This window comes from Scomber scombrus, chromosome 18 (assembly GCF_963691925.1).
Source record: "Scomber scombrus chromosome 18, fScoSco1.1, whole genome shotgun sequence".
Classification (NCBI taxonomy): domain Eukaryota; kingdom Metazoa; phylum Chordata; class Actinopteri; order Scombriformes; family Scombridae; genus Scomber; species Scomber scombrus.
The window spans coordinates 8,679,938-8,697,180 of NC_084987.1; the positions used below are offsets into that span (position 1 = coordinate 8,679,938).

Consider the following 17,243-nt stretch of genomic DNA (forward strand, 5'->3'; position numbering starts at 1 on the left):
TCATATCTTTTTTTTATGTAGCGTAGGTTTTACAGTTTAATTTTGCTCTTACAGTTCTCACGTTTAAAGTCACAATCCAGGACTGAAGCAAAAAGACACACTACGCCCAAACATTAAAACATAAGATTAGAATCTACTGTCACTCCAGAACGGTCTGGTAATCTGTAGTGAAGGAAAGCAGGCCTATATTGTAAATAACTTTTATTAAAAAAATAACACACAGTACTGATTTTATATAACTCTAACTCGTTGTATTTAAATGTAAAAGACAGTATTCACAGAATATGATTAAACAGATATTGTTTGTGCCTTTAACCCCACATGGCATTAAAGGACCCTTGTGGAGTGGAGTTTTCGTGTAAACATAACTTCAATTTACATGTAATGTTACTCATCAAATCACATTGTATGTACCCTTGATGTCTAACAAAGACATAGAAAGGAAGTGAAAGGATTTCCTTCCTTGTGCAAAATTTGCAACGTTGATTTTCTTTTTTAAAGATTTAATTTTGGGCTTTTTTGCCTTCATTTGACAGTGGGTGGCATAGAGGGCAACAGTAAACAGATAGAGAGAGAGGGGAATGACCTGCAGCAAAGGTCCTTTGCTGGAATCAGTCCAGGGATGCTGGCTTAATGTGACATGCGCCTTAACCACTCAGATACCAAGGCGCTCCCAAGGTGGATCTTCTTAGACTTCTTCTCCTCTGCCTTTGTTGAAGTGTCACGTGACATATTGGAGGTGTATCTGAAAAATTATAACAAAAATCCAAATTGTTTTTAAAAAAAATGTACATTTTAAATGTTATCTAAATGTTTTATATTTATTTGTTTTGATGGAAGGTGGTGTCACACCTCTTTAGTCCACAATCCTGTCCAGATTAACAAGGCCAATTAAGTGATGTATTATAGCTGGAAACCAATAGTGACAAGGTGAATACATAACAAACAGGATACCAGACTACCCAGCCACTTTTGCGGCACATAGAGCTATGCTAAGTGAATCCAAATAGTCAATTTTATTTACTTTCACAAAAAGTAAATAAAATGAACAAACACATTACATTTATGTCCTATAATGACTTGCATTTTAATTAGAACTTTTTGCTCTCAATCAATGGTACTACTTAATGTGAAAATCATGACTGTGATTTCAACCCAAATCTGGCAGTGAATGCCTTCCTGTCTGATTTATGGGACTTTACTGACACCTGGTGGTTTAATGCTAAAATAAACTACAATAAAGAACCTCTGTCAAAAACTGAAGGAATGATACAGCTTGGTAATTTCTTTCTTGTTTTTTTTGTTTTTTTTTAACATTTCTGCTGCACTAATTTCTGAAGATTTTGCAAACAGTGCAAATTTAATACACCGTTACCCCCGCTGATCCAGTCAGCAACCAGTTTGCTTATCAAAGAAGCAGATCTATAAAGGTCTCAGTCACACTTCATACAGCCCTTTCCCACTTGTAGCATTCACATATGTCAGGATACTATTTGATGACATAAATTCCGCCCATAAACTGGAAGACTGACTAGGATTAGCTACTTTCCCTCTCTTTATGGATTATGGACTTTCTGACTAACAGATCACAAAATGTCGGAATGGGCTACCACACATCCTCGACCTGAACACAGGTGCACCATAAAAACTAATGAGATTAATGTGGACTTTGGGTGATCCAGGAAGACCACACATCTCCTCCCTCTCCACATAAATAGTGAGGAGGTGGAGAATATCAACAACCTCAAATTCCCGGGAATCCATATAACAAATGGGCCCTTAACACTTCCTGCCTGGCGAAGAAAGCTCAACAGAGTGATTTCTTCCAAAGAAAACTCAAACAGGCCACACTTTCCTCTCAGCTTCTTGTAAACTTTTTGCAGAAGTACAGTGTGTATCCTCTGCTACTGTGTATGCCAGCCGGTCTGGTATGCCAGCTGCACTGCCGAGAACCGGAAGGACTTGGGCCTGGACACAGTGTATGTTTGCCATCTACACAAGAAGGCTAGCAATAACAGTAAGGATCCAACCCACCCAGGTCCCCTGTAGCCTCCATCACTCCCCACCTTCCCATAGCTCAGTCTGAGGTCTGAAGACTGTAAACATTACCAAGGTAGCCTGTCCCATCCATCACACCAAACCCCCTGCCCAGTACTTGCCAATGCACTCCAACACTTTACATATGTAATTATAATATATAATACATGTAATATCAAATCTTCAAATCTTTATCCTACATTGTATCAATACTGTAATAATAAGTAACACATCATTCAGTGTGTTTAAGTAACGCTGTTATGTTACTTAAACATCAAATGCTGGATGACATATTTTTCATACTTGGCTGGCCATTTATGTGTGTCTGCTAGATGTATTCTGCTTGGTAGAAGATGAACTCTCTGAGTGATTGCAGCCACTGTTCATTCAGATACTGCTTCACAAATGTGTCCATAACCACAGGTTTGTCGATTATAAGTATTTAAAGAATTAATCAGGTCCTCTCAGAAGAGCTATAAAATTCAATGAACACCTTAAAGCTAGTCCACCTTATATAATCACAAAGCTCTGTGTTACCAAGAGGAGAGAATGGAGAGGAGTTCCTCTAATTAAACAAAGCCTTTCAGCACAGCCTTGAAACAATCTGGACCGATTTATAGCTAATAAGAAACAAAGTTATTAACTATTGGTCATCATTTACAGCAGAGATTGAATGAACTCTGAAATTTGTCGACACAGAAAAACCTGTAACCCCCCAAAAAAAGACTGCGCCAGATCTGTCAACAAGAAGAGACAGGGACAGACTTTCTGCTACTCTGCAAAATATAATGTATAAAGACTCAGTTATTTACCAAAACCAACCTCAAATACAGTAGGCTACATGGAATTTGTTACATTCTCAGAGCCAAAGAAGAAAAAAAGACATTGCCATGGAAGCAGAAAAATATGCCAGAGCTTGTCACAGCCTGAGGGAACACCAACAGAGACAGTAATGAGACACTTAAAAATCAGCTTCCGTTATATAGATCATTCTACCTGCTTTGTAAAAACTCTTCTTGATTATCATCATGCAATTAAAGTAAATTTTATTTAAAATGTTTCTTTGTTTTTAAATATGGTGATTATATTTCTGGAGGAAAAACCTTTCCCTGACATGATTATCACATCAGCTTCAAGCTGAAGGGCTCATATCTCTGTTTTAAAGCTCTTGCAATGAATGACAACTTAGTATCCAAGCAACAACCCACCGCTGACCTCTAGGAGCTCTTTTCATTGAACTACAATCCCTGTCCTGCACATATTCTTGAGAGAGGACCTGGCTGCAGAGCATGATTCATCCTGAGCCTTTGACATAGTAGCCTGTTGATGATGTATAAATGATAAAGTACCAACAGGCATTCAGTACATTCTAATCAACTGTAATAATTAGTTTTCCTGTTGAGGAAGCGGCCAGCCAAATTTAAATTCTCTAAATTGATCATAAAAATTATTTGGCCATTAACTGCCACATTTTATTGAAGTCTGTGCAAATTAGATTTCCTTATCACTTTTTGCCAGGCATGACACTATCCAGACAATTGGCATTTAGGCAACTGCTCTCACAAGCAAGAAAAATAGCTTGTGTTTCTTCTGTCCACCAGATGGCAGAAGTGTGCTTATTTCAGACAGTTGCAGTGAGATTAGTGAGGAAGAGTGCTGCTACTTCAGATTTGGAAAATCTATTGCTGCCAAAAGACAGTGCAGTTGAATAATGTTGTAAAAACAGGTATGCACATACACAAACTTTAATATTATTTTCCCAGCTGGCTTTCCACATGCAACCTCTCTTAAGCGTAGATATTGACATTTGACACATCTGAAGACCTTATTGGAGGTTTTTGATTGTCAAGACCATTTACCATTTACTACTGGTAAATCAAGTTTTCCAAATATGCAATTTTACATTTTAGTACCATCCTGGCACATGCAGTTTAGTGTTCATAATAGAGGGAGGCATTATTTTCTACTTATTATGAGCTATTGCAGTCTGCAAGTTGATATTTATTTTGTTCTCAAATGGTATTAAATAGAATGGCTGACAGCATTGGAAGTATTTTAAAGTCTAATAAACTATGGTATGCTCTAGAAAATAGAACATAGTCATGTAAAGTCTGGTGGTATCATCCTTTAAAATTTACTGTAGTGACATTTATTACTTCCTTGTACTTTCACTCTATGTATTCCTGTTGAATCCAGGCCAGTTTGTGCAGTGCCAGTCCTCTAGTTCTGCTGTTTGGGGATTGAATCCATGGTGTTGACTTCACACATAAAAAAAAATAGCATTTATTTTGTAGTGGCATCAAAATCTTCTGTATTTCTACAGGTTGAGTTCAAATTATTTATAAAACTTTATTTTCTTCTTTTCAACTCAACATCTGTTTTTCTTGGAAAACCTCCAAGTGATAAACCCAAACCACAAACATGGTACATACATCGAACAACACACAGCATCATCTACATCATCGGAAAAATACACGGTCTACAGTGGAACAAAGCTCAAAATGATGAGGATAGTGGAAATGAAGAATATATCACAAGACTGCCCATGTAGCTTGAGATTTGAAAAAAAAAAAAAAAAAAGGAAAGAGGAGATACAAAAGAAAGAAATGAAAAGGGAATAGTTTAAATACTGTAATGTCTGTCAGACAAACAAAGAGCTACATCGTTAATTCTTCTCCGATTTCCAGTTGCTCTGTGTCCTTTTTCAACTGGTACTTCTCGTGACTATGTCTTGAAACTTCTGGTCAGACTGAGGAGGTATTTATATGTAAATCCTCAACAGGGTCATGCAAAGGGGTTACATTCAATAGGGGAGTGCCAGAGAAACAATAAAAATAGAATTATGATAGAGAAAATAAATTCATATATTCAGTATACATAGATCATTTTCTATTTAGCTTGTGCATCAGCTAGGCAAAGCAATTCATTCCTGAGGTGCAAGCTGCATCAACGACATGTTTTCTAGTCAGCGTTGTATGTGTTTGTGTGTGTGTGTGTGTCAGAAGAGGGAGTAGGGTAATAGTTTTTTAAATATTTCTATATTTTTTATTAGACTCATTTTTGTTTATCTTTTATGGGAGTAGCAAAAAGTGGACGCACAATGAAAAGAAATGACACCATATCCTTGAGTTCTATATGTGACCCATGCAGCGGCTGGTGAGTCTGCGCAGGCATTCAAAGCCTGCGCATATCTATCTATACCTCATAACTTCAGCTGCTGGCGCAATCATGTTGTCACACAGACACATGCACAAGTCGATTATGCCACAGTGTCATGACACAGCGACAGGGACAAGCGGACGGATAGGCAAAATATGCACAGCTCTTAAAATTCAGGCAAAGGACCAGATATATGACACTTCATGCCTCTGGACTTCTTCAGGTGAGTGGTTTCAAACATAAAAACGGCCAACAGAAGACAGTTAGCCCTCAGGCAGAAAGGGATCTTCTTCACACATATTGATACAAATTACAAGAACAAAACCCAATGAACGTACCTACTGGTGTGAATGTGGTGCAGAAACAACAACAGAACCAATAGTAACAACTACTATCAATAGAATAATGCGAGGTAGCATTTATGATGGGAACAGAGGGACCTGAGAGGACAAGCAGGCAGCGTTGGGTAAATGCTTAGATTTGCATTTCTGTGTACAAACAGAAGAAAAATAGCCCTGTGAGAGTGAGGGGGGTCCATTAACCCCCCCTTTCTGGGTTACAGCTGGTGAAAAAATCTGAACAAATCCATCATATACTTGCGCATGTGTACTCTGTGCAGTGTGTGCTGTCAGTTTCAGAGAGCTGAGACACACTCTGCCTTTAGGTTAGTGTATATGGATTTGTAAAAACTGACTGAAACTCTGCAGAGCAATGACTCAGATTATGTTGTTAAGAGCAAAAGCAAAACTCTTCATTAAAGTTTCATTTTATGTGTGAAAGGGCAAGTTCAATGTCACTATGAAAATACTGATAACCCATTTACAAAGAAGAAAATATAACAAAATAAAAACATTCAACTGTTAAATTGACTTCATACAGTAGCATAAGTTTTTTTTTGTTTTTTTTTGTAAATCTGTTCAAATCAATTGGGAAATGCATGCACAATGTGAATGAATATTATTTTTTCTTTTCTTTTTCACAATACTGTAACATTGCAGGTTTTCCGTTAAACCTAGTCTGTTTTACAAACACTTATGGACACAAATAAAGAGAAGATGGACATGCATGCTCTCATGCTGAAAAGAAAAAAAATTATTAACATTTCACATTATAGCTATCTGAAAAAAAGACAAATGAATGGAATTAAACCATGAGAAATGTCAATGCGAGTGGGGTAAGTTGGGAGGCAGGGTTCATTTGGTGTTGTCACTGGTTAATAGGTCAAGGGTCAAGACTGCTGGCCGCCCCACTGGCTCTCTACAGGCCGCCGCAGGAGCTCTTCTACGTGCCTTGCCACATCCATGGTGTCGTCCAGGTCGAAGTCTCCGTCCGCATCCAACATTGAGTCACTCCTGCCGCAGGACACAGAGAGGAGCCACCCACAATCAGACCAGCCAGCAGTATATCCAAAAAAACCAGCAGGCTCAACAAGACACTCACAGAGCTGCTAATATATTCAAATGGCTTATTGACTCACATAGGTGGGTATATGCTGTAGGTGTGAGGATGATTGACAGGTGCTGGAGAGGCGCCGTGATCCATATAGGTTGGGTTTCCAGTTGCTGGATCTGGATTGGCTGTAGCAAAACTGTGGAAGAAGAGGTAGTTTATTAATCTCCATGGGGAAATTGATCCTCTGCACTTGACTCATCGTATACACACACACACTCTAGGACCAACTCCATTTATTTATGCCAGTGCCTTAGTCAGGGACACTGCCAGGAGTATTCACTCTAACATACATGTCTTTGATGGTGGGAGGAAATGGGAGCACCTAGTGGAAATCCATGCAAATTGGGTGTCTGGTAACTGGATAGGTGGTGTGCAGTTTGGGTGGGGATTTGAATGAAAAGGCTCTCTATACGCAAACATGGGGAGAACATGCAAACTCCAAGAAGAAAAGACCTGGGCAGGGTTAGAGCCTAAGACCTTCTTGTTGTGAGGCAACAGTGCTAACCTGTGCTCTAAAAGATGAACAGCCACACACACACAAACTCTCTCTCTCTCTCTCTCTCTCTCTCTCTCTCTCTCTCTCTCTCTATCTCTCTCTCTCTCTCTCTCTCTATCTCACTCACACACACACACACACACACACACACACACACACACACACACACACACACACACACACACACACACACACACACACACACACACACACACACATACATAAACCCAAGATAACAGCGTATGAGCCTATGTTCAGCAGTTGCCTAAGCAACTACCCTCAGCGTGTTTTCCAGGCCTTACTGCATCATAATGGCCATGCTCTACATGGAGGGTGAACCACCACAGAGACAGGCAGGGAGCGGGGCTTGCTAACTAACAAGCCTAACTCTAATGATGAGTGGAGGACAAGCTCGCTCAGGAACCCTGTCCATCCTTAATTGGCCTCCTCCAACTGTAACAGCTAACTAATTGCTGATCTGAATTCAGGGTCCAATATTTCGTAATTAACTCTAAATGTTGCCACAGAGGAAAAAACTGGTGGGTGGACACCAGAGAGGAATGAAAGGAGAAAAATGACAGGGATAAGAGAACAGGAAGAAAGGTGGACAGGAAGCTGGATACTTACTCGGGCACCACTTGTTTAATCTGTGGTTTCACGTAGCCATCCACTGCTTTGGCTTTAAAACAAATAAGAGCAGGAAAAGAGAGTCATTATAAAACAATCAAGAAATCGAAGCAGCTATGACATTTTACATTTTTAAAGTAAAAGCAGCCTGTGCAAAGCAGATGGTTGCTTACAGAGTGGCGGGGTGTAATATTTGGAGAAAACCTCATCCTTTGGTCTGTCAGGGTAGAGGAACAGGAGGTGATTGAGATCGCTGATACGGTCAGCCAGAGAGCGAATGGAAAAGTCTTTGGTTGTGTACGGCATGAGGTTCCAAACCATTCTCTCTCCTGGAGACACAGCACAGATCATCAATAATAGCAAAATGGACCAAATATGTAGTTCATACAGCTTTCCCCAAACTTCATTTCATAAAACTGCTGGCAGATGCTCACAGCACATAAGCTAACACAACCTGATTCAACACACACAGAGACGCATTAACAAAAGATTGTTGAAACAATAATTAGGAAGCCAATGAAACCTAGATTAGAATTTTGTAAAAAGATAAGAACCTCAATTGTGTCTGCCTCGGCCTCATGTAATCCTCAAATGTGGTAATAACAAGCATTTACACGTCATACCTGCTTTGTTGGGATTTTCTGCCACCCAGGCAATTGTAATTCCTCCAATTTCAGAGTCACTAAAGCGCAGAAGGAAGGTGCCGTTGGGTTTGGACATCAACATATCCTGAGCCTGCTGCTTATTCACAAAGCCCAATATGGCCCTAAAAGGACGAGAGGGAGAAAAGCAGAATGAGAAAGACATAAAAATGTCATGTGTTTTCTCTGAACCCTCTCTCCTTCATTTCAATCCTAGTTTAGTGGAGAGACAGAGAGAGCAGATCCAGCTCTCTCTTCCATGTTGCCATGGAAAATATTTAAAATTAAGCATTGCCTGAGTTGTTAAAACTGACAAAATGGGGACACGAACACATTTACTTTTACAGAACATGAAGTCCAGCTGTCAAATTGAAAAAAGAGAGGCTTTTATAAAAAAAAATTTTTTTAATTTTGACTGCAACATTTTTTTAAACTTCAGATGAAAACACAGACAAAAACCACTGCAATTTCCTTACCCGTCATTCCAGTGTGGTTTGAGATGTTTTTTTGTGAGTTCCATCACACCATCAAACCATTGCCAAAATGTGAAGTTCCTCCCTGGTAAGCTTTCCTATAGAAGAAAGAGGTTTGAGGAAAAAAAGTACACTGGATCAAAACAGACACACATCTTTTAAAAGGTTTTCAAATTCCTGCATTGCCATCCTGTCCATAAATACAGAGAATGTGTCCTCAACCTCTGTAGTCATTCCAGTTGTGTATCATGATTTGAAACACTGAATCATGATGTGTATGTGTATGTGTTGGAAAGGCGGAAAATGAAGAGAGGGTTAAACTGTGTGTAGCCTATATACGAGTCTGTGAAGCAGCAGAAACTTGATGTTCCTGTAATCTAATGAAACTGATGGTGTGTGGTGAATGTGAGTGCGTTTCAGCCATCACCAGCTGCTTTGAGCCAGAAAATGAGGCCTCAAGCCTTTCACTGTGTGGACAAACAGGCCCATTAAGATGAAGTCCTGGCTACCAATGAGGCTCTCTCACTCAAGTCAACTACAGAATAGGGCTGTAGGGACACTGCAAATGGAGCAAGAATTATTTCTATGTATGAATAATCAATTGTAAATCACCCCATGGAGAACAAGCATGCGGTTGAAATGGCTTACTCAAACTGGCCTGTGGGCATTTTAAAAATGTAAGGAGGAGAAAAAACCCAATCTTAGTGTGGCATGATAGAAATCTGTACATTGACTTATATATAAGATATCAGATAATTAGCATGCTTTATATAACAGCTGTGTGTTTTTATGCATGTGGAAAGAGATAGAGGGTCACAAGGAAGGAAACCAGTGCTGACCCTGTTAAACTGTGACCAGGTCATAGTCATGTTGCGGTAGTCATCAGGGTTGTTGCTGGAGCTGCTGAAAGCCTTCTGAGCCAGGAAGACCAAGTTTTCCTCAGACAGGCCTCGGTTACTCTGCACCTCAGCCTTGTACTTCATGTTGATGGCATCACACAGCTGAGGCCAGAGCACCTTATCTGGCACAAGGAAAGGCACCCGTCCCTGTAGATGCAGGGGGGAGGGCACAGGATTTACACAAGCTTTAAAGAGGCAAGTGTATAACAAGTGCATACATAGCTATATCCAAAGTAGCTTTTTAAACTGCGTCATTGTTTCCACAAGGTTTAAATGCATATTTTTAATGAAATGACTCAGACTCTGAAACAAAACCACCAAGGTACTAAGTAGATTTTTAAAAAACATAATTAAAAATATGACATGCAGGGCAGAAACTAATGATTTTTTATTTTAGGGTTAGGGTTAAAACACATGCTAATTCAAATATTTAGACATCCTGAAATTATTGTTATTCAACATAGACACACACTTCAGCATGCAGACATTTACTTACTGGCTCCGCAAAAGCGTTGTCCCACAACACAGTTGCAGTGGCATTATTGTCTTGACTACCATGGACTATCACCACTACAGGAAGTGATAATGTCTGTTCAGGGAAGGAAGAGAGGCCATCAGTATAAGCTAGAGTAGAGCACTGAACAGTACAGTATATGTCTGAGTGGATCTTCAAGGTTTTGTGATTTAGGCTTAAGAATGGACTGATTCTCGGTATTGTAGGATAAAGAATTGATAGCATTTTTTTATTTGTCAAGGCTAATGTAGTGTTTTCTTTCACCTCGTCGGCCTGTGCGCTCTTACCTTCACTTGAAAGACAAGCTCATTTCCTCCAACACTGAACTGGGACTCGAACAGAATGGTGAACTTCTCCTCTGTGACAGATTCAGCTCCTCGCCGGTCCGATCGCTTGATCCTCTTCAAAGACTACATGAAAGATGACATGTGTAAGAATGAGTAATACTAGATACTGGATACTGCGCATGTTACCTAAACAGTTAGGCTGATAATGCACTCATAATATATATAGTACATGCATGCATAATTCACTCTGACTGAAGTGACTGGGATGTCGTGTAAATAATCTATGGCGGGCACTGGGGATCGTTGCTAACAATACATGTGATGTAGAGAGAGGCTCCACTGATATATCAGAATGATCCTCAGTGGTTTTGATGAGTTGCGATGGGTTTGTGCAGTACATGCTATAATACCTACAGTACACAGTAACTAGAATATGACACTGGCTGAGGCCATTTTTTTTTTTTTAAACCAGGTTTTGATAATATCCTGGTAGATACAATACACATTTTATGTCAATGTTTTAGCCTTATTATAGATATCCTCACACTTTCAAAACTGTTTTAGAAAAATTGAAGCTATGATGCTCCAGGAACATTTTTTTTTCAGTTATTAAAGGTTTAAAAAACAAAACTATTATCATCATTTTAAATATAGCTCTGAGATAGAAACATTTTTTCCTATAAATTTCCTTAATACTGATGGACTGAATGATTATACAAATCCTGACAGTCGCTTTACTTAAAAGCTACTTTTGTCTTGCCTGGATGAGCAGCTCTCGAGTACAGGCCCACGACAACAAGATTCTTAACTCAGGATAGTTAAATATTCATATACATACTGAGGCAAAACGAGAAATACCGCCTCACAAGTGTATGCCTCTGCCAACCAGTCAAGTTGCAGTTTACATCCATGTCTCAAGTCTTATATAATATTTGACTGAAGATTTTAAAGGAATTTATTAGAAGGTATTAAGTGTATTTTCCTTGTATGTGTTCACATGCTCAGCCAATAAGGCTGATTGTGACTTATAGCCATGACAGTAGACCATGCTTCAGATATGGATGTTGCTACAAAATGAAGCTGACTTGTCATCATTTATTCTATAAGACATTAGTGTGAAACTTTGTCATGAATAGCATATGAATTCTTGAGCTATAGCGAAAAAAAATCAGTTCATCCTTGAGTCCAAGTCCAGTGGACGTTAGTGCCAAATTTGAAGAAATTCCCTTAAGGCCTGAGATATTGAGTGTTACTGAGAGTGGGACACATGGACAGATGCATTGAGGCATAAAACTGGAAGCTAGGTTAAAATGTGCAGATCTATGCTTGTATATAATTTCAATTAATTTTTTGGGCGCTTTCAGGAATGTAGGGCATGATATTTTGTAATTGAATTTCCTGTTGCTACCATAAGCCAACCGTAAACTTATCTCCTCAGCTAGTCCAAGAACTCACTCACCATGTTCCTGAAGTGGGCGCTGAGAGTGCCTGTAGTCTGGTGGTACTCCATCACACAGTTATTGTTGAGAATTTCCCCGCTGCTGTCACTGAAGGCAAGAGACAATGAAGGAGTGAGTCAATTAACCGTACTCTCTGCTGTGACCCACTTGCTGAGAATTTTATTCTTCTCTGAACAAATGATGCTTAACTGGACAGCAGGAATTTAGTGAAAAAACATGCAGGGTGTAGAAATGACGTTCACACTCATTCACTATATAACTGGTAGATTTAATCTCCACCATTTCCATCTTATCTGCTGTTGCCAAATGATAAAACACCAAGTAGATGTCTGTGGGCTGCAGATTGGGTGTCATACAAAGTGGTCTAGATGAAAAAGAGTATATAATGACTGAGCTGTTAAATTGTTCGCCAATGTAACCAATGGCTGTCTGGCTGACCTGTACGCTTGGAAAGTTTCTATTAGTCAGGGGGAATGTGGAACAAGGCTGCGGAACAGGCTAAATGTGGATTCTGCATCCACACCATAGATTCCTCTGAGGCATTGTTCAAGTTCCAGCCATGTCTCTGTGGTGAGGTCGGAAACACATTAGGTCAGAGTTCATACTGGGTGCCAGTACTTTATGTAGAAAACTAAGATTCCTTATCTTAATGGTACCACGGGAGTACTGTCCCCACTAAAGGGAGTGGGTATAATAAAAAAAGTGTACTTACAGTCATACATAACGGTCATGTACAATCTTGCTGTCCATGCTTAGCGCAGGTTGCAAAATAGCTTCAACAAGACGCTCTGTATACATAACATCTGCATTGCTTATCTGTACGGTATGTAACAATGTTTATCTGTATGGTCCCTACTAAATAAACCTCATAAAATAAAATAAAGTAAGAGGAAAGCAAAGCAATGCAGTATTCATTAAAAGCTCACATGTATGTGCTGGTAAGAGAAGTTTGATCCTCAAAAAAAAAACTGAAATGTCTGCCTTGTATTTGGCTGAAATGGACAGTTCCACATTAACTGAGACAAATGGGACACTAGACTTACTTTCTTGTGTTCTCGTTCTTCAACAGGGCCTTTGCTTGTTGTTCACTGATAATGGTGGCCTTGACCTGCGGAGGGTTCATGTGCACATTCAACTTCCCGCCGACTAAGAGGCGCACCGTAGCAGCAAACTTGGTTTGGGTTTTTAGCACCTGTGGAGGCTGCTTCTCTATGATGAAGGTGCTGTGGAGACAACAGGGGAGTTAGACTGAACACCAAAGCAGAGCCATGTTGATTAGGTAGCCTGGAGGATCAGTAAGTTAAAGTGCACATCATGTAGCAGCAACAAGTTAGGTTAAAATGTCCCAGTCTATTCTTTTGAAGCATCTTACCAAATGTAGCAAAAAATACATAAAAAATAGAAACCCCATTATTAAAGGTGACCTTGAGTTCCTGAACATCTAATTTGCATGTGTTCTACCAACATACGGATGGCGTGAAACACATCAAATGTATTAGTAGGCAAAATAGATTATTTGGATGCATTTGCATAGCACACAATGCATGACTTGTAAAATAAAAACTGTGTCTTATTAATGGTAAAATCTTAATTTAAAACTTAATACTTTGGTCATTTTGGAATTATATTCTTTTAACATTGAAGGTTTTGAGAACATTAGCCTTTGAAAATGACCTTTATTGTAACCATGTGTCGTAATGGAGGGTCACTATTCAGTCAACAATTACTTTCTTTGCATGACTTTGTTCTGCTTTACTGTCTAGCGGCCTTCCAATTTCCATGTTCATAAAAAAAGGAACTTTACAGCAAGAGAGAGCTCTGGGGGAGCTTGCAAGCCAACATCACGGATGTTATGATCCTTCAAGCCCTCTGGTCTGTAGCTGTACTAAGTGGTGATGAGAAGACATCCTCCCATTCCCAATCTACAACCTCCCAGGGCTTTTGGAGAACACACAGAGGCTGCTGTTGGGGAAACCTAACCTGTGTTTGCACTGTGCATGATAGCAATGCATTACTGTATGGGCACAGTCTCCAGCTAATCAGAAATCGCTGTGACAGTAACATGGCTTCTCAGTGTATTATGGGTTCCTGCAGGGACAATCTTCTAGGAAGACGATTGTCTCTCTGCTCAGAGATTCTGAAGGCCTAATAAACTCTGGCAGATGGGCCTTTGAGGCTAAAATAATGTACTGAAAACAAGTTGCATGTGTCCTTCTTTTATTTTAATCGCTTGCACACTTCATGCCATTTGTCTCTTTAGGTGCCTTCTGTTTCTGAGCACATTTACATTCACTCCTGAGCCCCCTCTTATATCCTTCTTTTTCTTTTTTCCATAAACACAGCCTTCTTCTACAATACAAGGCTCCCTATCTTCTGCTCTGTCCATGACTGATTCTGTACTGATGGGGTCTGAGTGAGATTGGATGATGTACTGTACTGTGTAAAATGTGATCTCTAGTTAAGTTTGTGTGTTCTTCGAATAAATGTATTCTCTAAACATGGACCCCATTACCACTTCTTAGTCCTGTTTTGGATCGAGATAGAAGATGTAATATAAAGTGAAATGCCTCCACTTTTGGCAAATATTCCTTATTGCTCATACATTAAGCGCAGGCATAAGAGAACACAAATAAGTATGCTCACAAATGCCTACATATTCTCTTACAGTCATATACAACAGCTCCACTCATGCACGTTGACTACCAGAGTAAATATATTCTAGTAATAGGTGATTTCTTTCACTCTGTAGTCCACATTAGTAACTAAGGTTGTGTAAGTTGGGCTTGCTTGCATAATGTACAATCCCCCTACATAAACGCTGGGGCTCATATGTCTGTATCATTCCTTTAAATCCTTGCAGCTGAGACTTAACAGACAAGATCAGTCCTTAGAAATATGTATGAACTTTAACAAACATAAATCATTGACACACACACACACACACACACACACACACACACACACACACACACACACACACACACACACACCTGGTAACCAACGCTGAGATGATATCTGTGATAGTGCTGTTGAGTTCGTTGAGGAGCTCTTCAATGGGGCCGGGGATGGGTAGCTGTTGCCTGAGGTGCTCTGCTCTCCGAATCTGCTGCCTGTTCTGCCAGATAGTTTCTGCCAGCTTCTCACACCTGACACACACAGAGGCACGCATAGATGTACACACAAGACAAGCAAGATGAGAATCAGATCTAAGCAAAGACCATGGATGTTTAGGCAAAGACATGGTCAGAGGCGTTGTGTTTTTTTTTTATTGCTTATAGAAACTTTAACTGCGAAAGGTTCCACTTCAGCAGAAAGAACTGTGAAATTCCTGACTGGATACGTGAGGCACTAAACTCAAAAAAAGGCAAAAAAAAAGCCATTCCGAAAGTACGGGAAAAGAAGCCAGACATGTCAATCTAGTCTACCTATGTTTCTCTGATTAGGAGCCAATAAACCTTGGAAATAAACCCAGCAGTAGTCAATTGCAAGCTTGTAAACCTGTGACCTCTGGTTTGTGAGGGAGTTCTAGTGGCTGTGATCTTGGTGGGAGGTGGAAGAGAACTCACCAGGACTGCAGGATGTCCAGGCCTCCCTCTGGCGGGCCCCCGTTGCCTGCCAGCTGTTGCCGTCTCTTCCACTGGATCAGCTCATCATCCAGAATGATGGTCTGCTGCTTCCTCAACAGCTGCAGTGTTTTCTGGTGTTTTTCTGCCAGGTCCTGGACACAAACAGACAGTGCAGAACATGCAAAGCCTCAGAAACATTGTAAAGTTTTTCATTTTTCCTTTGTGGAAAGGTTGACTTGTAATAACATATTGGCAGTTATAAATATGCGCACATCAATAAAAACACAGAGTCACATTATGTATAAAAACAAGATGAAGTGTGCTTTTGTTGAGTGCATGTTCGTGTCCTACCAGTCTGTATTTTTGTAGTGTGTTGGCCTCTCTGGTCAGCCATGCCTCCACAGTGGCTCGCTTGCTGAGAAGGGCGGGCTCCCGTAGCTGTCGGTCAGCAGGGGGCAGCGTGGCCAGGCTGGTCAGCTGAGCTGAGGAGGGGTGGGGTTGGTGCCATCCAAAAGGGGGGAAGGGTGGGAATGAGTTAGAGATGGAGGGAGGAAAAGATAGAGAAGGTGAAAATCTACATCTGTAACCTGTGCACATACAGTGTACATTATCGCCTGAGAGGAATAATGATTTACTCAGAAGAACCTCTTCAAGCACTATACATGCGTCATTTGTGGCTAAGTGTTTTTTTTCCCTGAATGATGTAACATTTAGGTTGCTGGGTTATTGTTATGGCCCCTAGGGGTTTTCCATTGTAGATCTACAGGGCCCAGCTTAATAAACTCTGTAAACTATTTGTGGAATGACATTTTTCAGTTTTATACAATTTCACACTTTGATATTTCTAACCTGTAAAATATATTTGATTCAAACCATTTTCAAACGGCACACTTGAGAAAAACACACAATTTCAGTCTGGCTGTGCAACGAACTACTTAGAGATTCAACTAATGATCTTTTTCACATAGTGGTGAATTTATGATTATATTTATAATTTAATATTTAATACTTATTTATAATTAAGTGATCAACAATTTAGTTTACACAATGTCTAAAAATAAGAATCCCAAAGTCTAGCCACTGAAAAATGTCTTCTTGAATCACTTTAGGGCAGTTAAAACTCGATACAAGCTCTCTGGTCTCACCCTGAATACGGAGGCTCTCCTGGTACTGGATGATGAAGTACTCCTGGTTGTGCTGGAGCTTCCGCAGATCATTTTCTGTGTCCTGGGTCAGCAGGCGAAGCTCCTCAAAAGCTTGGTTGATCTGCTGGTATTTCTGAGACATGCTGTCCATCATCCCGCCGACTGGAGAGCTTGACTGTCAATTACAAAATGTGATTGAGAGACAGGCGTAGAGAGAGACAGTGGAAATGGCTCTTTGGTAGGGTTGGTTTTCCATTGGGTGGCGTATGCCCTGTATATTGTCTGTCATTGAATAGTTTATGATAGTAGTTAAAGGGAATGGCTGGCCACTGGTAAGTTGAGTGCTGAGCTACCAGGTCTATCCATGGGGGATGGAGCACAGATATGGAACCAAGCTGGACATGATGAATTGACCCCTGCGTGTGGCAGTTGGGCTATTTGACAGTGAAATCCACAGTGACCACAAACACTGCAAATAGAGAAGGAG

The 17,243-nt window shown here is 40.1% G+C and overlaps 1 protein-coding gene across 1 annotated transcript in view; it reads right to left on the minus strand.

Moving 5' to 3' along the window:
* Positions 1 to 17,243, minus strand: part of plcl5 (phospholipase C like 5) — a 126,777-nt gene that overhangs the window by 68,781 nt on the left and 40,753 nt on the right. Inside the window, 19 exon segments of the mRNA XM_062438515.1 lie at positions 664 to 745; positions 5,535 to 5,569; positions 5,572 to 5,758; positions 6,237 to 6,272; positions 6,447 to 6,548; positions 6,674 to 6,784; positions 7,772 to 7,823; positions 7,945 to 8,100; positions 8,395 to 8,537; positions 8,889 to 8,983; positions 9,725 to 9,931; positions 10,281 to 10,373; positions 10,586 to 10,708; positions 12,045 to 12,132; positions 13,089 to 13,268; positions 15,036 to 15,191; positions 15,612 to 15,763; positions 15,963 to 16,093; positions 16,757 to 16,931. Coding sequence (XP_062294499.1) covers positions 664 to 745; positions 5,535 to 5,569; positions 5,572 to 5,758; positions 6,237 to 6,272; positions 6,447 to 6,548; positions 6,674 to 6,784; positions 7,772 to 7,823; positions 7,945 to 8,100; positions 8,395 to 8,537; positions 8,889 to 8,983; positions 9,725 to 9,931; positions 10,281 to 10,373; positions 10,586 to 10,708; positions 12,045 to 12,132; positions 13,089 to 13,268; positions 15,036 to 15,191; positions 15,612 to 15,763; positions 15,963 to 16,093; positions 16,757 to 16,931 — 2,304 coding nt within the window.